The 26,268-nt window shown below is 39.6% G+C and overlaps 1 protein-coding gene across 2 annotated transcripts in view; it reads right to left on the bottom strand.

Annotated features, from left to right (window-relative positions):
• The window catches only part of ATP10A (ATPase phospholipid transporting 10A (putative)), a 108,124-nt gene that overhangs the window by 55,349 nt on the left and 26,507 nt on the right, over positions 1-26,268 (bottom strand). For both annotated transcript variants that reach the window (XM_052705675.1, XM_052705674.1), the window contains exon 2: positions 10,887-11,091. In XM_052705675.1, the coding sequence (XP_052561635.1) occupies positions 10,887-11,091 (205 nt within the window). The remainder of the gene's footprint in view (positions 1-10,886; positions 11,092-26,268) is intronic.

The raw sequence follows: 26,268 nt of genomic DNA, 5'->3' as shown, positions 1-26,268 counted from the left end.
TGCAGTGAGATGGGACACCTACAACTATGTCAGGTTGCTCAGAGCCTTTTCCAGGCTGATATAGAAAGTCTCCAGGGACAGGGCATCCACCACCTCTCTGGGCAACCTGCGTCAATGCCTCACCACCTTTATAGTAAAAGAGTTCTTTCTTATATCCAATCTAAATCTCCCCTGTTTTAATTTGAAACCATTTCCGCTTGTCCTATTATGAGACACCACCTTTGAAATCTTAATCAAAGATTTCTGAACCAGGTTTTTGTTGATCAGCAGGGCTTAATGGCATTTGGTTTCTGTTGCTTAAGAGCTGACATGATCCGCCTCTGTGTTTTTAACAGTAGGACAAAGTCATTTTTGTCCCTTTCTGTTACACTGCAACAGCCTGTAAGTTGGATCTCTGTGACTGTGGCCATACAGGCCATTTTGCAATACAGGTGTACAAGTATACTTAGCCATCTGGGATATGGTTTTGAATCTGCTAATCAGGCCAAAAATAAGAAGCAAAGAAGCTTGAAAAAGTTAACTGGGGGCTGGCAAATGTTCACAAAAACTTACATCGGGCTTTTTAACCATGCTGTATGTGAAACATAAAAATCTCTTCCTTTTAGAAGGCAAAAGAATAAGTGTTCTCTTATATAGAACATTCCGTTACCATGTCATTAAGAAAGCTGAATTAACAGCTTAGCACTGCTGTCTATAAATCAACATGCAGTACTGATGTTTCTAAGTCAAAAACAAATAGAAGTACAAGCACAATAACTCTGTATGGAGAACAGTATCAACTCAAGTCATGTACCTACCGAACAGTCATATGCTCAGTGTCTGACCATCACAGAGTTGTAACAGAGCTTGAAAGTATGAACCTGAGTATAACTAATGAATGGAAATGTTTGTGGATTTCTTGAAATAACAGTTCCCATGTAAAATAACTTCCCATGTAAATAACATTTTATGTAAATATCTACAGCTCTCTGTGGCCTTATCAGTACTAAAACGTGTATAAGACTTGGGGGGGGTAACAGGTGGAGAAAAGAGAAGTGGAATTGAGGTTCACATCCTAGATGTTGAGATAAATACAAGAGTTCCTCAGTTCCTCACTATGTTCCTCTGCCTTTTCTAGTAGAAAAGGAGACTCTTTCCTTACTTTGGTGCTAACAAAGGAAAGTGAGACCATACGATCACTCCTGCAGTTACACATACCTCCATACTGTGAACCCTCCTGTAAAATAAGGCCTTTCTGTCTTTTCCTAATCATTGATACTGCCAATTGGGATTGTGCTATCAGAGACAAATGTGGTAAGATATGCTTCCAGCTCAAAGCTCCTGACCCTAAAATCAAGAGTTCTCAGCATTACATTACAAAATCTAATTTCTGAGAACAGGTATTCCAGATATTTCCCATGCTCAGCTGAGATGCCAATATATGGCAAAGGAATAAACAGTTCCAAAAATAAACTTGTTTAGTAAAACTAAATTAGGCTGGGGGATCAGGAAAGTCATGAGAAAGCAATAAAAATAAAGATGAGTTTAATGGGAAAACCTCTTCTTAGATTGCTTTAAGTGCAAACGTTTACTTCTCTCTAGTAGGAAACAGTACAGCATTTCATTTTCTCTATATACGTGAAATTCTCTACCTCTTTCTAACACTTTTCTCAGAAACAGCACAATGAAGAGATGATGGACTAGTCATATGGAGCCATATCTTCCACCTCTTTTAGTGGTCAGCTGCACACAAGCACTGGAACAATATGTTTCCTTATATGGTTTTACCACTGTTCCACCTGAGGAATTGATTGCCTGAGGAATGGAAGATTCCTTCAAACTTAGTTTCATACCTCAGCCCCTTTCACTCATATTTCAACACAAAAACATAATCAATCAACATCAGTGGTGAAAGTCAAGTCAGGTACCCAGCACCATTCAGAACTCTTTACCCAACTCAGCCCCTACTGATAAGATTAAGACATCAAAAATCTGGTCTTATTCAAATTCTTTGTCCCTTTAATTAATTAGCAGTCAAACCTGTGGCCTAGACACCTGCACAGTGGTAACCAGAAAAAGATGGTGACCTTGCTCGAAACTGGCTGAACAGGAAGTGAGCCATCATTCTTCAGTTTCTTTTTATTTGCATCCTTTCCCCTCACCCCTCAGTCTGAGACTGCATGCCATGGTCAAATAGCCAAGTGAAGAATGGTTCTCCTACGTCCCCTAGGATTCTGATTGAGCATAAAGGTTTGTCAAAGCACAGACTCAGATCATGCCCAGCAATATGACATTCTGCACGCAGCTGCTCTCCATGTGTTTTCTTTCTTACAGAGAAGGTAATTGCTTCCTCTTTAACTAGAGATATTCTGTTTCCACAAAAGTCATCTCTGAACACAGTACTACTCAAAAAAAAAAAAAAGATGCAACAGTAGAGATGTGGAGCTTTTCATAGCAATTCAACCTTTGTCAAAGTAATTTACTGAACATTCTGGGTATAACATTTAACAAGGATCTTTAAGGGTTTTGACATGCAAGTGTTTTGCACTACACAGAAGACTCATTTTACTAAAATCTTCAGCTAAATTGTAAAAAAAAAAAAAGCTCTTAATCTGACATACTCATAGTGCATAGGGAAAAACGTTATTTTCTTTTGCTTGTTTGGTTATTTTTTTAAAAACTCTTATTCCCTCAAGGAGATCTAATTTTGTCAGTGTGTGTGGGATGGAGCACTAATTTGGTGCATATCAATTTTCAAGTAATTTTTCCTAACCTTGAAAACCTTTTCAAAATAATGCAAAAAAAAAAAAAAAAAAAAAAAGGCACACACAGCATAATCCCCTGAAGATGTTAGAAATACATTCACTGTTCCTGTAGCCTGATTTTACCCTATAAAAGCACTTACAGTCTAAATAAGACTGAGTATGCTGTTTAGTTGTCAGCTGTTTGATTACAACAGAGTACTACTTCCACTTACTGAAATAGCACCACTCAGTGAGTAAGGAATTGGCTGGATGGTCGTATTCAAAGAGCTGTCGTCAATGTCTCCATGTGCAGGTGAAGGCTAGTGACATGTAGTGTCCCTCAAGGGTCTGTACTGGTCCCAATACAGTACTGGGAATCTATTTAATATCTTTGTTAGTGACATGCATTGGAATTAAGTGCACCCTCAGCAAGTACACAAATGACACCTAGCTGGTGTGGTACAGTCAACATGTTGGAGGGAAGGGATGTCATCCAGCAGAACTTAGACAGGTTCAAGAGGTGGGCATGTGTGAACTTCATGAAGTTCAACAAGGTCAAGTGCAAGATCCCACATCTGGGTCAGGATGATCCCAAGTACAAATACAGGCAGTCCTGAGTAGAAGGACTTGGGCTGTTGGTTGACATAAGTTCAGCTTCTCAACACGCAACATGTGTGCCTGCAACTGAGAAAGCCATTTGTATCCCAGGCTGTGTCAAAAGGAGTTAAACAAGCAGGCTGATTGAAGGTTCTCAGCTGAGAGGGATTCTACCCCTCTAATCTATTCTCATGAGACATCACCTGCAATACTATGTACAGCTCTGGGGCCCTCAGAACAAGAAGGACAGGGAGCTGTTGGAGGGGGTCCAGAGGAAGCCACAAAGATGATCAGAGGGTTGGAGCATCTCTCCCATGGAAGCTGTGGGAGCTGCTCAGTCTGGAGAAGAGAAGGCTCTAAAGAGACCTCATTGTGGCCTGTCAGTATCAAAGGGAGCCTACAAGAAAGATGGCAGGGACTCTTAATCAGGGAGCATAGTGATAGGACAAGCCGTTAGGGTTTTAAACTAAAAGAGGGTAATTTTAGATTAGACGTTAAGAATAAATTCTTCACTGCAAGTGGTGAGGCACTGAAAAAGGTTGTCCAGAGAAGCTGTGGATGCTCCACATCTGGAAGTGTTCAAGGCCAGGTTGGACAGAACTTTGTGCAACCTGGTCTAGTGGAATGTGCCCCTGCTCATGGCAGGGGAGTTGTAACTGGATGGTCTTTAAGATCCCTTCCAACCCAAACCATCCTATGATTCCATGATTACAGCATGAGCTTATTAGTGGCACAAGCAGTGACAAGGAAACTTTTTGAGATAATGAGCTCATATCAATAAGTTCAATGTTAGTCTGCCTGGGAATTGTGCTGATTTTACTTTAGCTGTTCTTGGCCTAGCTTAATCAATACAGATGACTATACAAGAAACTTTAGCTCTGTTTAGGCTAAATTGGAACTTGAAAATGGCTTTCTTCCTTTTTTTTTTTCTTTTTCTTTTCTTTAATGGAAAAAAAGCTGAAAGAAAGAGAGCTTGAATGCTAAAAGAATGTCCACACTGAGACACTGAGCTGCCCTGGGAGCTGTTTTCATGCAAGAAACATGAGTTGCCTTTCTTAAAGTACCTCACAAATAGTGCAACCTAGAGTTATCAACACAACCAGGCTTAGAATGCAGCCCTTCTAAAAAGCAGTCTTACCTTTTCTTCTGAATTAGTTTCTGTTCAGGGCTCATGGGGAAAGAAAGAGATGTATAAATGTCCTAATGCTTGGAAAAGGGAGACATGGGACAACAACATGCTGGATGATAGTTAGAGCTGTCAATTCAGCCTAACTTCCAGACTGGGATGGAAGAGCAAATGTGCTTGCAGTAAGCACAGGCTCTGAGTTTATACATATTCCAGAAGGGTTCATACTGTCTTGTAAGGAAATCAGTCTGAGTTATTTTGGTGCTAGTCTGCATGCAAATGAATCCTCCAAACAGGCAGATCATATTCAAATATGCTTTTTAGACAAAATAAATAAGCAGCCACAAAATCATTTGCAAGGCTTATCTAAATCTGTTAAATCATGCTGGTACAAGTTTGTTTTGAATAAAGGTCTAGTCTTAAGAGAAGAAGAGAGAAAATAAATCCATCATCTCCCCCCACCAGCTCTCAGGGAGATGAACGCACTTTCTCAAAAGGAATAGTAGCTGCTAGACTTAGCTTAGTTTTCAGCTGAATTGAAGCTTTCCACAGTAACATCAAGGACATGGCCAGTGGTTAATAAACCATAAGCAACTCCACGATCTACAGTGAGTCTTTGTACACTTTGTTGAAAGGCATACTGAGTGAAAACAGTGGAGTATTTTATTTGTTTCGTACTGCAAGGCGGCAAGAAAATGTAAATGTTTTTCATGGGTCTAGATTCATACTATCAAAATATCCTAAATCAAGTTTATGAGACCTGAAAGGGAGTTTTGAGCTTTTGCAGTCAAAGCTGTATCTGCTTATCCGCTCCATGAAGAGCGGCTGACAAAACTTCACATGCATGTAAAACATTCCATGCACAATTAGGCAGGGTGTGGTGGTAAAGCAACCCAGAGAGTCATACAGAAAACACTGATTCTTCTTTCATTATGTGTCCCCTATTAGATCCAGCATAACAGAAATTGTTGCCCTGACTAGACAGCAGCAAGAGCTGGATGGAAACTAGAAGAAAACTGTGTAATACCAAGAAACACTTTTTTTTTTCCCCCCAACAGATACTTACTGGTAACACCATTAGATCAGCCACAGGGGGATTTAGTGAAGCACCTTCCCTCCTAGCTGTGTCACACTGTACACACACACAGCTCTGATCTGTGTTTCAGTGTGGACAGTTCACTATCCTTTCAATTTGCAAGTGTGAAAATGCAGAAATACATTTCTGACATTTCTAACACACCCTGACACTGCAGTTTCAGGATAGCATGATCACAGCGTTCACAATCTTGGAGAAGAAACTGTCAAGGCCTTTGAAAAAAATCTCTTTTTTTCTTTTTCAACTTGCTTACTGTGCAATTTTTTTATTTGCAAGACTGACTGTCTTGAGAGTCCAAGAACAAGGTACACATTCTAACTAGAATTGTCAGGCATACAAGCCACCAAGGAGGAACGTATTGATGACTTTTCACAGCTTGCCTATCAGTGGGACGTAGAACTGTGTACAGAAAGCAGTCTTGTGTTAGACAAATCCCATTTGTTAACAAACACTCAAAGCTAGCAAACAGTAGGTTCTTGGTGTACTAAAAATTATTCAGATGAATCAATGCAGCACAAAATAAGCAACATTTCTGGTCATTTGCTCTGAAAAGGAGAACAGTTTCTTGGAACTCAGAAGCGAAGAGGTCCAATCCCAGCCCACAAATGCTGATCTTGGATCTTCTGAGCATGTGTTTAGAGCATAAGAATGTCTGCAAAATACCGGAGACACAGATGAGAAATGCTTCTATAACTGCTTATTGCCACTTCTAGTGTCAGGCCAAAAAGAGATCAGAACAGTACTTTTCTTCCAAACAAAGGTTTGAAAGAGGGAAACTGCAAGACCTGTTACATCCTCTGCAACTACGCTGTTAGGCCTGAAATGAGACACAAAACAAGACTTCATAACAAGCTGGCAGAATAGTGACTGTTTGAAGCAGGTTCTGCCCAGCGTAACAGCTCTGGGCTTGCTGTTCTCTCGAAAGGATTTTTGAGAGCATGCTGTGGCTGCAGGAGCAGCGCCAATAGCATGCCACCCTTAGCTATTCCAAATTGATAGTGAAGATCTTGACTGTAAATTGCATGAGTGGGCACAGGGCAGGAACAGAAGTAGGAAAGCATTAAAGTGGCTTAAAACAACTGTTCCACCTCTGCCCCTGCCCCTTTCCCATGCCCAGTAGGGCAGTGGGTATAGAAATAGCTACCCTTGATTGACTTCCCTGTCGTATTCTCAGAAATACTTCATATAGGAAACACAGAAGTGCCAAGCTTTGTAACACAACTTATTTTAAATGTTTGAGACACTGCTACAGAGACATTATTCAAAGACTTCTATAGGCAGGTGATATTTTAAGAAGAAGCTTCCAGAAAATCTTTACTTCTTGTCTCATGATAAGCCACATGACCAGGCACAATCACTCTGTAAAGAGGACAGTGTGGGAAAGAGAGGGTCAGGACTACATAATTTATTTGTTTGTTTTCCTGCTTGAACAACAAGGCTGTAGAATGAGATGGAACCAAACAGCTATGAACATAGCTGAAAGTTACTCCACTGAGTAAAATGGTAATATAAAAATACAGAAACACTCTTGTCCAACACATGAGTAGCTTGGGATGCAGGTTCTATATAAGATTTGTGAACAAACATTGCTGAGGTTTGATAAAAAAGATGGTCAGCATCTGAATGTCGACCTTCCAAAGTATTTTATGAAATGTAACAATAAATCCCCTCCAGTTGTGGTGACTTGGATAAATCCAGACAGAAAATGAATTTCACTCACAAATACAAGTGTGACCTTGGTATTCTATGCTACATGGTTGTTTAACTTGTATACAATGAACACCTTCCAAGCAGCTCCCTCACTCCATCCTACTGAGTGTCTCTCAGAAGAGCAACACCTTTAAGAACCAGTAAGAGCCAAACTAGCATGAGGAGAGGAAGGTAATGCTTCTGCGTGAATTAATAGTGTGCTCAGACATGTTTTAGCCATGGCTTTAATGAGGATGGCAAGGAATCTGTTAGATGATTCACGTGACACTGATACAGTGAAGCTCTGTGATGCTGCAGCCACTGAGGACTTGGAACTTGCAGGTGTGCACTTTGCCTACAACTTAGCTGACACACAAACCAGGGCTTGGATATTTCCTGCTTTCTCAGCTATTTTAGGACAGGAGTGTTAGTCACGTGTGGTTTTCTCACAAGCTCTCTTTCAATACTTGACTTCTTGGGGCCCAGGAGCGCTTTCATTGAAATGAATGAGCTTTCTGTCACTGATGCCAGTTTAACCCCTCACAAATTATTATGGACCCTACCGCTACTATAGCTAGACATCTAATGACCTAAAAATTATTTCAAGAAATTATTTATCCATACATCTGGTAACACAGGTTTGGGATGGAAAAGTCCCATAACCAGCTGACACTACAGGGAACTAAGATACTGAAGGAGAATAGGATGGAAATGCAAAGAGTGTCAGTTGTTTATGAAGCTGACTACAAGTACCCACACAATAACTGATTTCTTCAAAATGCCTGCTCTGATGCTATTCAGTAGAGCAGGGTAAGCTGAATAAGCCATGCCACAAATACCGTGACTGAGCTGCCTGGCACATAACCTAGCTGTGACTGGTGGGCATTCTTTCCTCAGCTTTCTTCCCCAGTGGGGCCTAATTCAGTCTCTAATAAATTTTAAACTGAGGAGAAAATGACACAACCATTCACTTCTAAACAGAGTCTAAAGATCACGGGTCTTGTAGAACTATACAGAATCCAAATTAAAAGTCTTCAGCTGCCTAGTCTGGAGATCAGCAACTTAAACCTCACCGGGTGTGAAAAACAGGACATTGCTGGGATAGTCCTTTCCAGTTTTCCTACTAAAGCTGTGTTACAGAATCACCAAATCATGGATGGCTGAGGTGGAAAGAGACCTCTGGAGGCCACATAGTTCAATCCCTGCTCAAGCAGGGCCATCCAGAGCAAGGTCCCTAGGCCCATGTCCAGGCGGCTTTTGGAGATTTCAGAGGAGGAGACTCCACAACCTCCGGGCAGCCTTTGTGAGGGATCCATCATCCACACAGCACAGTGCTGTATGGTGTTCAGTGGGAACCTCCTGTGTGCCAGTTTCTGCCCACTGCCTCTTCTCCTGGCACTAGTCACCTCTGAAAACAGCCTATCTCTGTCTTCAATGCATCCTCCCTTCAGGTATTGATGAGATACTGCCCCCTGCGCATCCTCTTCTCTGAGCTAACCAATCTCAGTGCTCTAAGCCTTCCCTTGTATGATAGATGCTCCATTCCTTTAATAACTCGGACTAGGTTCCATATGTCCATGCCTGTTTGCACAGAGCCCAGAGTTGTCCCACTCCCTCAGCCTGCTGATGCTGACTCTTCCTCATGCAGCCCAGGAAGCTGTGGACCACCCCTGCTGTGAAAGAGCCCTGCTGGCTCATGTCTAGCTTGAGCACTGGGTCCCCCTGGGCCTTCTTTGCAGAGCTGCTTTCCAGCTGGGCAGCCCCCAGCACAGACTGGTGTATGGGGTTGTTCCTTCTCAGGTTAAAGACTTCACCCTTCTCATTGTTTGGCTTCATAAGGAAGCCCTGTCAGCCCACTCCTTCAGTCTTTTCAGGTTCCTCTGGACAGCAGCACGACCTTCCAGTGAATCAGCCACCCCTGTTTTCTGAGAGTGCATTCAACCCCATTGTTCAGATTATTAACGAAGATGGGTTAATGCATATATTTGTTTGCAGGGTAGTGACAGAAGGGTGACTCCATAGCTCAAAGGCTCAGGCACACATTAAGGAGGTCACTACTCCCAGAAGTAGGGGAGTTTATAAAGTTGACAAGTATATCCTCAGGTATTACAGTCCAAACAATGGCTGTTGCCAGGGAAGCTGCAGATCCTAGTCCAGCAAAAGGGATTCCTCTGGGCAGCAGTTTGGTGATTCACTGTACTTGGATACATCAATTCTTTTCACTGTGCTTAGCAGCATCTCCTGCTGTGTGTCAGGTATTGAATCATGAAAATTCAACCATCTGCTGTGGAGGAATGGGGCAGCTGGTACCATTATTGGTCTTCCTTTGTGAGAGAGCTGGGACATGTCGTTCACTTCTAGCCGTACCTAATAATATGAAAGCATTCCTATATGCAATCTATAGTTTTTGTCCTACATCCTTTGCCTAAGGTCATACTGGATGTCTGTGTTGGCAGAGAACTGGCACATATAATCTAAGTTCCTCCCTGGAGCTCTACCCACTGGGAGAAATTTCCTCTCAGTGGGAACAGGATAAGACTTTTGAGAAGCAATTTAATTAGCCTCTTTGGAACAACTAGAATTTTTGAGACATTTGGCCTGTAGCTGATTAAGCTTCTTGTCATGGTGGTAGCTCACATGGGACGTCTATGTTCTACATGGAATTCACTTAATATTAAACAAATATTTATCTCACATTTTTACATGCTATTCACAGAAGGGCCATATCTATCATAAACAGTTACTTGGAAGGCATATTGATGTTTATCCTATTGGTTGGATTTCTTTAACACTGATATACCTCAGTATAGCTATAGGCTTCTGTAGTTACCTTTGATGGCCTTTTAATGGCAGAAGCTGCCACAGTTTGCATTCTTCAAATGTGAACAACTATTAGGAAAAATATGTAGCTGAATTTTGTAAAATAAGTAGGATTTTTTTGTTGTTTCGATTTGTTTTTTTTTGTTTTGGTTTGTTTTTTTCCCACACCCAAAATACAGGAAATTGGGGTTAGCTGTCAGGAGAGGAGGGCATACAAATAAATACGATTTCAGTAAGATTGTTAAGTAAAACTTCAGGCAATTTCCTCTCATTCTGCTGATAGTAACTGATCTCCTGGATTTTGTTTTGCTTTAAAACAATGCTGCTGGGAAGAGATAAGTAAGAGTGAGAGAGCAGTAAAACAGATTTTCAGCATACAAACCTCTAGAATGCATGCATTCTGCCCCTTTAAATTTTTCAAGTTTTAATGCTCCAACTGCTGGAGGAATATTCTGCAACACAGAGTTTTAGGCAAAATTCCTAATTGAATTTCTGACTGCAGGCAGGAAAAGTAGCTGTTTATATTTAAGTATCTTCTCACTGGGCAGTTAAAATATGTTTTCAAAAATCAGCTAGAATAAAAGCAGCAAAACCCCTCAACATTTTCCAACCACACACAATTGCCCCAAATAATTCCTATTCAAATTTAAGGAAAAACTTATAGTATTATGAAGTCAGCTGTTGGCACGTTCTGGTGTTTTAATGACAACCATAACACTAACTCATTAGCACTACTACAACAAGCAGATTTAGCTTTTGTGAAGTGGACTGGTGAACAGTTACCTCGTTTGAAGCAAACTGTTATCTTATATGAGAGTTAAGAACAATGACTTACCAGTTCTAAAAACCTCCTCACCACCTGTCTTTGTTTTAAGTTAGTTTCACCATCCAGGTTAGCTGTTTCTATATGGCACAGCCCATCAGGATCACTTGAAGAGAGCAGCAAGATGTCAGCAGGTATGATTTCATTACAACGAAGCTGAACAAAGTCTCCAATTTTCACTTCTTTCCAGTATCTGCTTATATATTTCTTCTCGGTCCTGGGGGGAAAAAAAAAGAGAGATTAACAGAACATACACAAAATAGACGTAGGCTGGAGGACCCCAGATATGACCCAATTTGATCTGTAACAGGAATTAAGTGGAAGGTCCACAGCTATGCTCACATTATGTTAGGATAATGTCATGCAGGCTGCAGGAGGCAACTTCTCACCAATTCAGCCCCAGGTCAGAGTTTCCACATCCTTTAAGAAAACCAGTTATTCTTTAAGGCCCAGATAAAAGAGACACAAATCTGTTACTGAAAGAAACTTCCAATATTTGTCAGTAAACTTAGAATTCCAAGCACATGTAATGTGACACTGGAGCCAGGTTTCTTCAATAGCACAGGCAGAACAGGATTCTGATAACGAGATTACTATTTTATATTCTTTTAAGTACACTATTTAGAAATACACTACTTTCAGTAGCAACGTGAATAGACTTGTAACTAAACAAGCGTGGAAGTCCTGCTAAATTTGTTACTCTGGATCTACGGATAGTGATGCCATGCCTAATTCATCCTCATCATGCCTTCACTGGCGTTCCTGGAATTAGAATCTTTACATGCTTTTATTCATCTGTTTACCCAGAATGGTAACATGTCAGGTAGAGCAACAAGGATGAATCAGATCAGGTTTTATTTCCCAGAACTTCCTCACTGCCTTTTCCTAACATCCATTTTATAAAGTAAGGAACAAAAACGATGGCTGTGCTTTCTATTTCAATAAAGTCTGGAAAGTAGTAAGATGAGTTAAGTGTAAAGCATGAGAATACAATGAGGGCAGTAATGTATGTACTAGCTAGAGATATTACCCATTCTCTCCACACTCAGGCTGAAACAAGTGTTTCACTTTTTCTGCTAAGGAGCAGGAGCTGCACTGAAACCCAGCATAAGGCAGTTCAACTCACCACACAGTGGATCTGAACTGTTCATTGGCTGTGCACCCTGTAACTCTAAATCACTACACATGTGGCCATCGATCCTTGATTATTTTTACGAACTGGGTGATGATGTTCAGATGCATGTAGAGAGTAGCAATGCAGACATTTGAGTTGGCTGCAGTGCTATAAGGACAACTGTTATTTGACTTAACTTGCTTGAAAAGCATTGCTATTTCAGCATTTCCTCATCTCTCACACGCTTGGCAACCGCAACAACTCCATACTCTGTGGTAGGATACAGGAGCATGGTTCTACTAAGATAAATGAATGCAAGACCTCCTGCATACATCCAGGAGAGGCACAGGAATCAGGTGGCCTCCAGTACTGCACTTGATGCAGCTCTGTTAACAGGGGCCATCAGTGGATGAACTACCTGCGTGCAAGGAAAATGACTTCTTAACCCTCTTCAGACAGGTCTGCTCTTACCCAGTCCTTAGATGTAACTGGTCTTATTACAGAATGTGAATCGTAACTATGAGTATTCTCTACAAAGTACACTACAATACTATCTTCAGTGGTGGAGGTTTAGATAGAAGAGGCCCTTTTCATGACTGTAATGACTCACCTTACATCAGCCTGCAGTGACAGAAAACCTGAATTAAACACGCTCCTCATGTATAGACATATGTGCATTGTTACGTCTTTGGTGTTTCCTTCAAGTGTTTTTTTATAGTTCTCAAATTCAGAGCAAATGACATTTAAGCAGGTGCTTCAGCAGAGCTTTTTGTGGTCATGGCTAAGCTTGGAAGAAGTTAGCAGTTTAAAATTCAAGGCTGAAAAGGAATATCAGATCATGAAGATCCACTCCCTGCATCTGAAGGCATTTATGACATTGTGACCAAGCCCAAAAGAGGGACAAGAACAGGCACTCTATGCAATAGAACAGAAGAACATCAGCATAATGCAGTAACATGGATATTTGTTACTTATCCAACAGCCTGCACAACTTTTCCTGGCAAGGTCCTGTCTATCCATCTATCTGTTCCTTCTGAAAGGCCTTTCTGTCTCTCTAGTCTTTAATTTCCTACATCTGAAAATCTTGCTGTCTTTCCTGTTATGACTACCCAGCTGATAAGTCGATGTTTCAAACGCAGAAGTGTGAACCTACTAATCTGGGATCCTGCCAGTTCTCATGGCTTGGTCCTGATTCTCTGGCTACTGTATGGTCAGCACCAGTCCTCCACAGCTCTACTGCAGGGTTTCCATGCTGCTCACACAGAACACCCCGACAAAAGCTTTTGGCAAGTGTAAATGGATGTCATCCAATCTCCTGGAATATGTTGTGAAAGTGCTCAGGAAACTCTGGCAGAACACAGGACTAGAAGACAGTCTTAGGCTGGATGTGTAGGCCAGAAACTAGCAGCAAACTGCTCTAGTTCTACCTGCTCTCACGTATAACAAGCCAGAAGATATATTTTAGTATCTATAACAAACCCACGGGTGATGCAGCAAGAAACCAAAGTGGCAAGCCACGGTGAAAGACAGGAAGAGGTCAGAAATACTAACTCTTGTCTTTCAAGCCAGGAGAGGTAGATGAAACTTTTCCACAACAATACACTGTCACAGACTACTGCCATTCTGCAAAAGATACTGCTTTTACTCTCTAGTTAAATCACTGTGATGAACTATTAATTTCAGACAGCTCTGCCCAATTCCAGACAGGTAGCTAATGCATTCCATGGGGCTCACATACTAGAAATGTCTAGCTTCCTGACCCCAGTCTAATCTTCAGCAACACATTTGCATGCAAAATAGGATCAACTGTACAGCTGTGGTTGTAAACCCTTAGTCACTTGAACCCTCCTTCTCCTTCCTTGCCAGTGCTTCTACTTTTCTGAGCACATTTTTACTGGTAGACATTGACTGAAAGCTAGAGATGGATGGCTAACAAGTCAGCTGGCTCAGCTGTACGAACATCAATACTGTTAGTCAGCAGCAAACATAGTCCTGGCAGCAGTCAGACTCCTTTGGAGGTTAATGCCCTTTTGCAACAACGAAGGGCAAATATTCCAGCATATCTGCTTTCAAATATGCAGGGGAAAATTTACAACTTCAATCTTGTGAACATAGAGAAAATGATTCTAATTGCTATTTAAAAATTTGTGTTAGTCTGCTTACTGCGTGTATTTGGCCAATATTCTGCTTTGAAGCAGAACTGCCTGCAGGTTTGGGCCAAATTTGAGAGTGGCTTTGGTTAACAGCAAAACAAAACAGACAAAAAACCAACAAAATATTACTCAAATTTTAAATTTATAGGCAAAAAAATAATCCTTAAGATCCAAAAGCTCAAACAATACTTCTTGTTTTCCTTAAATCATGCTGTTCCCTCTTCTGGTTTTTAGCACATGCTGATAAAGATCATACCAATAATTTTACTCTTCTGGGCATATAAACATCAGTTTATGTCTATAAAAAGCTAAAGACTGTAAAATATCTCTGGCTGAATATTTAAATAATTGTTTGCCTTTTTTGAATAGGTTTTAACTGTTCTAGTGTGGCAACGCCACACTTAAAGGGAGGTAATGAACCCTGTATGCACAAAATTTAGCAGGAATCTTATATGTCTTTCTCTCTCTCTCTCTCTCTCTTTCAAAAAAAAGCCTGGTGAAGCTATCACAAGCAAGTGTCATTATGAAATGTGAAGGCCATGAAGTTGTAATCTGTTGTTCTGGTGCAAGGCCTATATACTAGAAATTTTATACCTTAAACTGACAATATGGAACTACAAGGGAATCTCTTCTTGCTTCCTATACTTCTCCAGTGACAAAAATTACAGTTAATGGGTGTGAATTGCTCATGTAAATTTGCTCTAAGTGAATGATCAGGGAATTTGTAACACTTAATCCCAATCTAGGTTCCTCTACTAATTTCAGCAAAGCTTGTCAAAGACATTTAGCAAAAGGCAGGGGATATCTTCTTGTTTTGCTTGGGGGTGCTGTGCTCCATCTGGCTTACCCAACATACTACTCCCTACTCAGGGTGAGACTGCAGTCTAGAAGCTTCCAAGACTCTCAAAGCATCCAAATGGAACGTTTCCCAGTCCAAGCCCATCCGTTGACCTGCTTTTGAAGTAACTATTGTCCCTACTTCAAAAGAAATCAGCATCCTTTGCCTTCCCTGCCAGATTATGTTGACCACTGAACCAGAAGGCTTTAAGAGAAACACAGCAATAAATCTGTTCTGTAGAAGAGGAAAAGCCCTCCACAAGAGACAGGTCAAAGAGCTGTGTACAAGGCATTCTTCAGAGTTGTTGATGTTAGCCAAGTCCTCCCCTTCCATCTCTGGAGGCTGAAAGAGAGGGGATGAACTAAAGAAAGCATCATGCACATCTCTGACCCCAGTGAGTTAGAACATGTTCAAGTCAGTTGGCTACAATGCCAGGACAAGGCTTCCAGTTAGGAACAAGCTAATTAATAAACCTGAGCATAACTGGCAGGACCCAAGCACAGCAGCAATTTCAGTATTAAAAACAAAGCTAGGAAACCTCATACTGTAATGCAAGCACAGGAGTACTAGAGCAGGCAAAACTATCTTTAGGGAGACTATTATTCAGCTGTTTGTAAACAGTTCTTCCACATGCTCACAGAATTTCCCTCATTGCCTGCGCTGGAGCCCTAATTTTCAACCGTCTACCTCTCTGCCTGATTCTACTGTAGATGTGGAGAGTCCATAGTACTCCATTAACACTACAGTGGTAAACTGAGATTATGTGTAATTCTGCAAAGGCTACAGAAGCAGAAATGATGGACAACACTGAAATACATTTATGAAAATTGTTGTTATAACCAGAGACCAAAGCATGTATTAAACAAGGCCTGAACATGCCAAATGCCTATGGAAACATGTTGAGAATCATTTGAGTACAATAACAATGCTGTGGCAGAATGAAGAAAAAACATGTAAGTTAATGCTAAGGCAGGTTACATAATGCCCAGAATATGCCTTCATTCCACCACAAACGATAACATCTGTTTCTCTGAAAATAAATCATGAAGAGGCTCCAAATCTGATATTAATCAGACAAAACAGATTAACAGAATGTTCTTGAGAAATGCTGAAAAGAACAAAATCTCTCCATGACTGATGTTTCTAAATAGATCTCTTAACATTCGTATTACCTTAAGAGCACTGAAAAGTTTTCTTGTTTTCATGGAATTCAAATATCATTTTTTTGCATTATCAAGATGCTAGAAGCCAATGTGTATGCGTAGCAATGTAATGAGGCATAAAGGTGCCTTTAAATAAATTCACACTTTCTGAAAAATGCTAAGTTTTCTGTTCCAAGTCAATTTATGGAAACCTCAGTGTTTCAGGTTTAGAATGTGGAAGTAATCACTGAATTACTCTTGGCAGAGTTATCTCCATTATACCTCATGTTGAAAGAAACCCTACTATTGTTAACCATAATGAAACATTTGCTACCCGGAAAAAATGATTTTTCAGCCAAGAATCCTGTTGTTGCGATAACAACACAAAGTATAATGGCAGACAATGTAATGAAACTTCATACAAACTGAAGAAATAAGAAAATGCCTTCTAGAATTGATCTGAAAAAATCTCAGGACTGTTTTGGAGAAATACCTAGTTGTTTTTTTGTTTCTTTTTTTCCCAAAGTGGCATGATTTCCACCACTCCTACTTTTCCTGCCAGAATGCTAGTAACTTTGTATTATTCTTCCAGTTAGGAGACATAGTGGGAGAGAAGACTGCCAACTTCTTATACTTAGCAGAATGGGTAGGCAGTGGTTAATACTGAGACTTTCTAACTGATATCCTACAAAGAGTTGGAAGAAATGGCAGATCTGCCTAGACTTACTCAGTTTGCATCCAGTTCTACATTTATTAACACCTATGAGCCAGTAACCTCTATACCAAAGCCACAAAACTTTGGATAGTTCGATACATGAGGCCTTCTTTTTGGAGCACAGCAGTGCAACAAGTGCTGGTCTGTTTTTTTCTTAGGATGTCTTCTTTCTGGCTACTACCAAACACAACCATTGCACTTGTCAGCATCACTTACTGGTATCTAGAGCAAAAAAAAAAAAAAAAAGATGCAAAAGGCACTGCCACCTCAGCAGTGGGCCCATAGCCAGGTAAGGTTTTCATCTTCAATTTTAGGACCATCACAGATGTTAAGGTTGAATACTTACACTACGGCTCCAAGTAACTGCAAAAAGATTCAACACAGCCTGTTGCTGTGCGAACATGGAAAGAGAAACAATACTTTGCCTGAGGGGGAGCCATTTAAATTACAGCTACCTCACGATGCCCACTTCTGTCTGCATCTGCTTCCAAAACAATTAAAGCACAAGCTCTTCCAAAGGAGATCTTAGGTGCTGAGTTTTTACAATTAACTGATAGCTAATAGTGTAGAGATGCTTAGGAAAACTATCTGATTGCCTAAAATTTATGAGCAAACTAGGTGCATGAATTTGGTGGACTAAAGCCTTCACCACAGAAGTGCATTCATATGCTCACTACATACACTCACAAGGTCATTAGTTGAGAACTCAAAAAGAAACGTGCTTCCTAATGCAACAGTTTTAGCTAAACTGTTCGCATAAACCATTTTTAATCAGGAAAGGCATTTCCTGCTAATTACATACACAGACCTGATGGAGTTGTTGACTGACACTCAGTTATGGAGACAATTTTTCTCCTTATAACTATGCCATACAAGCACTTCTTTAAAGCTCACGTTATCTGATCACTGCACAAAAGCGTACTCTAGAAGTCAATAGAGTTCAACTACTATTTTAAGTTAACAAAAAATTGTTACGAAGAATATTAATAATTTGTCACATTTGTATTTAACAAGCAAAACCAACATCTCAAACTGAAGCGTAAGACTTCGTTCTTTATTTCCAGTTCCTCCTAAAAATTATTGTTTTACTTTTTCCTTCCATTTCTGTTCTATCTGTCATTACAGGTCTGTCTTACATCTGTCTATGGCATTCATCTGGATGTTCTCACCTGTTCTCGTTCAGATAATCTACATTTCAGTTGAGGACAGGAAACATATTTACCTATCCGAATACCATTTGAGATGTCAGCAGGTCCCAGGGTGTCTCTTCGGCTGCAATTCTAGAAATCAGATTTAATCCATACATAAGGCATTGTTACTTGCAGTGTCACACAGAAGTTAACTCTTTAAAGAACTGATAACAGCAAGTGGAAAAAAACACATTGGCTGTATTACTGGAAGAATCTTATAGAAGAAAATAAAGTTGGATGCTGCATTTTTGCAGAATGTTTTAACATTTCTTTCTACTCTGAAACTGAGATGTGAAACTAAATAAAACATTTGGGTTTGCAAGGATATTTGAACCATGTTTCACTGTACACGTTTAAGTTCATAAGAACTTTATTTAACTCTAGAGTTACCCAAGAATTACTTTCCTCTTTGTCAGAGATGCATTGAAGGGAGTTTGCAAAAACCTTGAAACCTTTAACTCAAGCATGCCTCTGTTTACCTAGACTGGTCCAAAGGAGAATTAAGGTGCTTTCCTGGATAAAGCCATGGCTCAACTTCATGTCTAATCAGTCTGATGCCTAAAGAAAACTTTCCCAGGTGGGTAGAATAAAGTGGACAGTTTTACCCGACAGTCACAGATGCTTACTGGCTATCATGCAAAACAAACTAGATATATCTCTATGCTTCTGTGACAGTGATAGAAGAAAGGTAGCAGTACAGATAGTGACTTTATCTTGAACGTCTAATTGTGAATAAAAGAGGCCCTAAAATACTCAAATGTTTGCCAGAATGTGTATCATTGTAGCATCCTGTAAACTCTTCTTGATGAGTGCCACATTCCATTACAGCCCTTTCACTGGTATGACAATTGCCTACCCTATGCCATAATGCAGATTCCCAGTGAGATGAGATAACATTTCACTTCCGAGCCACTGCTCACACCCCATCACACTACGTTTTCCTAGCCAGCTACTGCACAGCAGAAAGGAGGTGAGTAATTCTGAAATAAATGTGTTCTCGATAGTTTCTTCCTGATCTGGAGATGGAAAAGGGTCAGCTAAGGCCCTGAAATATGAATATAAAGATCTTTTTATTCAAAGCCTTTTTTAGTACTTACTATTATTAACTCTTCTTTGTTGATACTTCTCCATGCAGTTTCTTAAACACAAGAGAAATGAGACTTCCCAGAAGAGACGTCACTACTCCAGTAACTAAGCCAGATGCTGAAAAGCTGGAGGTTGCTGCCTTGCTCTCACTAGTGCTTGTACTGGTAGCCAAAGTGAAAGAACTGTCTGAAATTTTTAACTTACACCTACAGCGTTGCTTTGCCAGAAGCAACAGCAGTGTACATTCCTGGGGAGCTTTTGCTTTGAAGTATAAACATCTATTTCCAGCTCTACCATGTACTCAAGAGTGAAAGAGCATTAAAAAGCATAACAAATCAGAAGAGTGCTTATTTTTTTGTGTAGCTGGCAGTGGAACAGGCCTTCACTAGTCCTTCAGGCTGATCTGAAAAGCACAGCTGAAGTTTTAAACTCAGTGTCTTATCCTACGTTACAGTTTCTCCATAGTGAGCTGCTCTGGCAGATTATGTGGTTCCCTACCTGTCTGAATCACCACAAGCCTCAATAACACAAGAATACAAACACAAGGAACAACCTCAAGCTATATACTTCAGATGTTTGTATTACCACATCGTTCTTGTAACAAAGTAAATGTATGAAAATCTCCGAAAGTCTTGTCTAAAATAGTCAGAAGGTGTTCCCCAAGAATGCTTTCTAAAAGATTAGTACAGCTACATCTGAACTGGGACCTGAGCAGGTTTCTTAGAGTTCATGACTGAGCAAATGCACTGTGTTGAATCCTGCATCAAGCTGAAAGCGGGGAGTGATAAGCCTCTATTTGAGGTGCTCTAAGCCCTGATGCAATTTGAATTCAGACATGTCAATCCTTTTACAAGACTGTTTCACTTCTACAGAAATTCAAAGACTACAAAAGCGTTCCTCACTCCTATCAGAGAAGAACTAGAAGACGCAAATCATTTGTAGCGATGTGAATCTTTGAAGGTTTGAGTCAAAACAAGTCTGTCTATGGATGCAAATTTTATATTCAAAATTCTTGATGAAAAAAAGAAATAGAGACCCATACTGAAGAAGTGAGAACCACAAAATGCAAAATTCTACTGACAGAGGAAATGCAAGATGCTCTTAGTAACATTTGAATAGTTCACATAAAACTTGATTGCTGTTGGTACCTACACGTAAAGCATTCAGGATGAAAATTCATTCAGTGCTTTCAGTGTCAACTTGACCTCGTGTTTTCACACAACCTGCCACCTCCCTGAAGTCAGCCAGCATCTCATTAATATTCCAAGCTTACTGGAGACAGACAGTGAATACACTTGAAGTTCTAAGCTAGAATAATTTACTTTCCCAGAAATAAGAGCATTGTCTTTCTGTCCCAATGATGTACAATCAAAAGGACTATGAATTACAATCAGTACAGTGGAATTGTGAGGTACAGTCACCTACCATACATCTCAACCTGTTAACACAGATATTCAAAGACCCTGTAAATCACAGGGCTGCAGGAAAGCAAGTCATCTTTGCCACTTGTCTGTAACTACTGAACCATCATCAGTACAAAGAGCAATTTCTGAAGTATAACATGCCATCAGTATAGATTTTGATAGCCTGCTTTTATTAGTTTACTAGACATAGTGTTTACACAACAAAGTATGCCTTTCCATAATCATTATCCACAGTTTTAAGAAATCACTGAAGCTGTTATAGACTCACTACTGTCAAGAGCATGTTGGTTGCCAAGTTTGAATATATTTGTACGTATTTCAGCAAAAATGTGGACACATAAATATAAATTTTCGTCACTATTGTGCTGTTATAAAGGAATAGAAATGAAATTCCTTTTTAGTTAATTGAAGACTTGTATTTTGCTTCTTTAAAATGTAAGCAGGCCAACTAGCAGGAATAAATAGTGTGTTTTGGTTCTTTTTACTTTACTAGAAAGAGATATCTTTTCAAGTACAGTCTTCTTTGGTAATTACTAACAATCTGTTTGCAAATATTATTCTTATATGATTTCCACTTACCATTCACTGAACTCTACAAAATAGGCTAAAAAACCTGGCCCTGATTCAGCAGTGTACTTGAATGTATGTCTGAAGTGAGCTGGAAAAGCATCCTTGCTGGCCAAAATCCAAAAAGCATTTTTTTCTGTTGTTTGCATTGATATCTTCTATCATTGAAATTCAATACCACAGAAAAAAAATAAAACTTCAAGATCTTCACTGCAGCCAAAAAAAGAAAGGGACTGTCTGCAAACAGCTCTACTTCTGGCAATCCCAGAAACTGAGATCAGAGCAAGAAATTACAAAGGGACTATTTGTTGGAAGGGTTTGAATTATGGGGGGAGAAAAAAAAAACAAGTAAAAGAGCTTGTGAGATCTGAAACACCTCTGCAGGTGGCAGGCCACCCTGCTCTCCTCAGAAAAAGCAACAGCCTAGCAGGTACTAAGACCAAAAAAAGTGTGCTACAACCTATCAGCAGAAGCTAATTTAGAGAAAAGGAAGAAAACAGTTTTAAAACCAACTTCAATCTCTCAATGTACCATTCCAAACTAAATCCACCTAGTCTTCCAGATAAAACTTGCAGACCTAAGAAAAGAATTTTCTGCCCTGAACCTGTTTCCAACAAGTCTACAAGAAACATAAAAAAGTTAAAAAATGTGAATCACAGATTTATAGAGAGTACACATCTTCAAATTGGCTTAATTTCAACACATTCAAAATCCCATTCTGCAAGTTCCCGTGCAGACTTTTCTCTCTCTCCCTTGCACATCGCCATTTTCATCTCTTGTAGTCAAGCTCATAACTGAGGATGAATTTTCACTACGTCTCATAAAAAAAAATCACCAAAAAACACAACAAACCACCACACCTGAAACGTGTGCCTTTCTTTCCCTCTCTAATGCTAAATTCTTATTAAGACAATCTAGTCCCTTTCACACCCATATTGCCACGGTCACTTTCCTCCTCTGTCCTCAGTGATTAATGGCTTTGAACCCAATGGTTCCTATTCGCTTCATCCAGTTGAAAGGTAAATCCTCACCAAAGCACCCTTCTCCTCCTTATCTAGCTTTTACAACATCTGTGTAGGTGGTGATATTTCTTTTTGTTCATGAGTTGTTACATGCCTTCTTTTATGATTCTTGTAGCTATAAAACATTTCCAGACATTGAATGGATTCCACTTCCTTCCATGCCTGTGAAGTTAACTAAGGGGAAGGCACTCGAGCCTGTAAAATTCCTAAAACTGAAACTTACAGTTTGCAATTTCCCTTCAAATGATTCAACTAAGAATAACAATCTTTTATGTGCAGGCACTAATTTTGACCAAGCTGTTGTGTAAAGGTAAGCTACAGATTCTGAAAACAATCTTCTGACTCTGCAAAACAGTGAATTTTTTCTACAAACATGTCAAGAGCTGCTCATGTCATCAGGTGACAAATTTAGTCTAGTCCTTCCAACATAGAACACATTGCTCAGCATGCCAGCAGCTTGGGTGCTGCTTTTGGCTTGGTTGTTCTGCAGAGACAAAAACTTTTAACACCACAACCTCCAGAACCCTAATCTACTCTGCTAGTTGATTATTAGCATTACAGCAAGAGAGTGTTGCAAGAAAGATGCAATTCTTCAGGGTTAAATTCTTCAGATGCAATTCTTCAGGGTTAAACCAAATATTATAATTTTTAATGTAATCCAAACAAATATGTTCCCTTAGTATTTTTAAGCTCATATCCATTAATGCTGCAGGAAAACAAGCAGAATGTTTTATGGAGTGCAAGAAGACATCAGTAATCATTTTTTGTTTAAGATGAGGAATAAAAATTGCTACTAGCCCAAAACCTTGTTTGAAAACACTATGTACAAGCATCGTTTTCCTACATCTTTTTAAACAGGACAAAGCAGAAATGGTGACAGTATTGTAATCTGAACAGGCAGTGTGAGCAGCCCCAAAGCCCTTCTCAGACTACAGAGCATGCCTCTAAACAATTCAAACTGTTTAATTCTCAAAATAAATGAAATGTTCTGTGCTCTGTGATGGATAAAATCTGTCACATACAGTTCAGTATGAAATAAAAATAATGTGAATATTTATGCTCTGGAGACTGTCAAACAGTAGGAGAAAAGAGTGTTGCTCTCAGAAATCAGGTTTCCAAAACCTGTGCTAATGTCTGTCCACTACTCTACTCCAGGTGGCATCCTGCTGGTCTTTTCTTTCTAACACATTAGCTTTAACCTGAGGCAGCACCACAGAAGACTCCTGCAGGAAACACTGCCTTGCCTCAAAATTGGAAAGCTGACTTAGGAATAGAACCCCAGTCTCCCCTTGACTAAACACACCTATAAAGAAGTAACTACAGGTGGAGAGATGCTTGTTCCTGCTGTGATTGGTATAAGGATCCATCTTTTTGAGAGCCTTGTGAAGCTTTTGGATGCCCAGGTACTTCAGAAAGTGCCTTTGCAAATCCTAGCAATAATATATCTTCATTATACAAAGACATTTTCCAGTATTTCATAAGATCTGAATCTCAACATTAATTCAAGTGGTTTTATGGCAATATATCTAGTAGAAATGGCAATATATTAGGTGAATTTAGAGTCATATCAGAGAAAGCACTGTTGAATCTTATTTTACCTGCCTTTGCAGTAACCTGAAGCCATGGGAGCACCTGAGGGGCAATGCACAAAGTCAATTCTATACTGACTGATATTGATATCAGTAATAATCATATACATCCTCCCACACATAACCACAAAAATTAGAAACTTAAAAGGAGTAGGAATAAATTTTCATAAGGCAAAGTGCAGTGCTTCTTTTTTTTTTAATCTACTTAGGGATGCTATTAATTTTCCTGTTTCCTCAAAACCAAGGTGGTATTTACTAACGGGATTTTAGAAAAATAAATAAATAAATAATTAAGTATGAATGTAATCTGACATATGAGGGAAATGAGGTGGCTGGGAGGTACAAGACATTTTAAGGAAAACAAAGTGACTATTTCACTTAATTTTGCAAACTTCTGACAGCCAAACACATCAGTGAACAAGAGGAATTAATCTAAGTTCGGATTTTGTGTTGAGGGACATGGCTTAGTGAGTACTACTGGAGATAGGGGGATAGTTGGACTGGATGATCTTGAAGGTCTTTTCCAACCTTGGTGATTCTGTGATTCTGTGGTTCTGTAAGTGAAATAACAATTACTGGAATTAAGTTATCAAATGGAAAGATGTTTTCTGCTCTAGGACAGAATATTTCCCACCATCTCACTTCTCCATAAAACACTTAAACATTACAGTTGAAACACGCTGCATATGTTCTTGAACTTTCAAAGCCAACCTTAGTTTACTTGGTACAGCATTAAGAGATGTACAACTCTTGATTTCTACACCTTTAATGGTATGTAAAACTAAAGGAACCAATTACATTTTTGCAGGTATGACAAATTCTATTATAACTTCTTATCAATCACACTGCTTCCAAATCAGCTCATCTGGGAAACATTACATTTGTGTTTCTGCACAGAAACTGTATACCTATATTTTTCTTGCACTGGTTTAGAATTAATTTAAATTTCTTAAAACTTGTAATAAATCACTAATGATGAGACTGAGGGAAAAGACAGAATGATTTCTGACAAAAAAAGTTTAACATCCATACGCTGGGATTTTCTGATTAGCATTGGTTATCAACAGGCTCCTATTTCTTAGAAGAGTGAATTTTATCTAACTGGTTCACCCAGACCCTGCAGTCTCCTTCAATCCTCAGCACAGAGGTACATGAAACATGGCACAGAATGGGCAGGAAGGAATCCAGCATGCCCCCAACTATTTCAGTGGAAGTACTTCATATTTGCACATGTATATATTGATAAGTGCCTTTCAATGAGATATTTCTAAGATTTATAGCTAGTATGAAATAAAACATGCTTTTCGCCCTCAAAATTTGCCATAAACTGAGTACTCTACACTCCAACAATTTTCAACACTGAACAAAGCAGAGCTCTCTGCTGTCAACTCCTGCGGAAGCTCTCCAGTATTGAGCTGGACTCAGATGCTGGCTTCATAATTTCCCCAGGAAAACACTGCATGATATTTCAAGCCACGGAAGACTAGATCAGACTTAATCCCCATCAAATAAGATGACTTTTATTTATTTGAGCTAGCACACACTAGAGAGCTTCAAAATGAAATGTGGGTTTCACTATGGGTGTGGTAGCCGGGCAGTCCTGGACACTGACAATTCCAGAGGCTCAGCCAAATTCCATCAATTCACCAGCTACAACTCATACAGAAGCTAAGTGTGAAGGTCATGAAAGGCTGCTGGTTCAAGTCGACCAATCAGCCTAAGCCAAGGCAAGTTGCGTTTGGCAAAGGGTCAATGACACCATCCTTTGAAATCCAGAGAAAACGAACAGGGGACAAGTATGAAGCAGTAAGAGAACAATAAAATTTTCAGATCATAAGGCAATGAAGTATTTTAAAATGACATAATCTCACTTTTAAGAAATATGCAGAAATTGGTGGTTGGTTTTCATATTCTCCCCAAGTCTCCCTATCTCAAAATAGTCGGGAAATTTTAATAATGTTTCCATCATCCTGCTTTCAAATGGGAATTCGTCTTAAGGACTCAGGATGGGCAGGATGTCAGTATTTCACAGAAGACAGAGTATCGTCTATTAAGTATCACTAATAATTCTAGGTCTAAGTGTGGGAGGATGAGTAACACAGATCAGAAATTAGAGGAAGGTGTTTCTTCAACATTAATCAATGGCCTTGAGCAAATGTAAGAGATCAGTCAAATCTAAAGGCCAGTCTGCAGTTCAGTGATAATGCCTAATGCTTTTATACTTTTCTAAAACAGCTTAGTGGAAAAATGAGAAAAGACATAGCTTTCTGGGGACCATTGCTATTTTAACTGCCTATGTGCCTCATTCAACTTCACGCCCAAAGTAAATAACTTTTTAACATCACTGTGTATGTCTCTGCTGTGAGGAGTGACTGTGAATAAAACTACTGATCTTATCAGGTTATTATTGAACAGCAGTTAGCCAAATTCATATTAAAAAATATTCTATTGTGGTTTATGAGCAGCTCTGAAGTTTATGGAAAGATGTGGACTGTTACGGTGGTTTCTTAACTGAAACAACAGAATGACAAAGTGTGAGCCTGGATTTTGTTCC

This window comes from Tympanuchus pallidicinctus, unplaced genomic scaffold (assembly GCF_026119805.1).
Source record: "Tympanuchus pallidicinctus isolate F22 unplaced genomic scaffold, pur_lepc_1.0 scaffold6, whole genome shotgun sequence".
Classification (NCBI taxonomy): Eukaryota; Metazoa; Chordata; class Aves; order Galliformes; family Phasianidae; genus Tympanuchus; species Tympanuchus pallidicinctus.
Note: the sequence above shows the minus strand (reverse complement) of the source record. Positions and strands in the feature narration are given on the sequence as shown.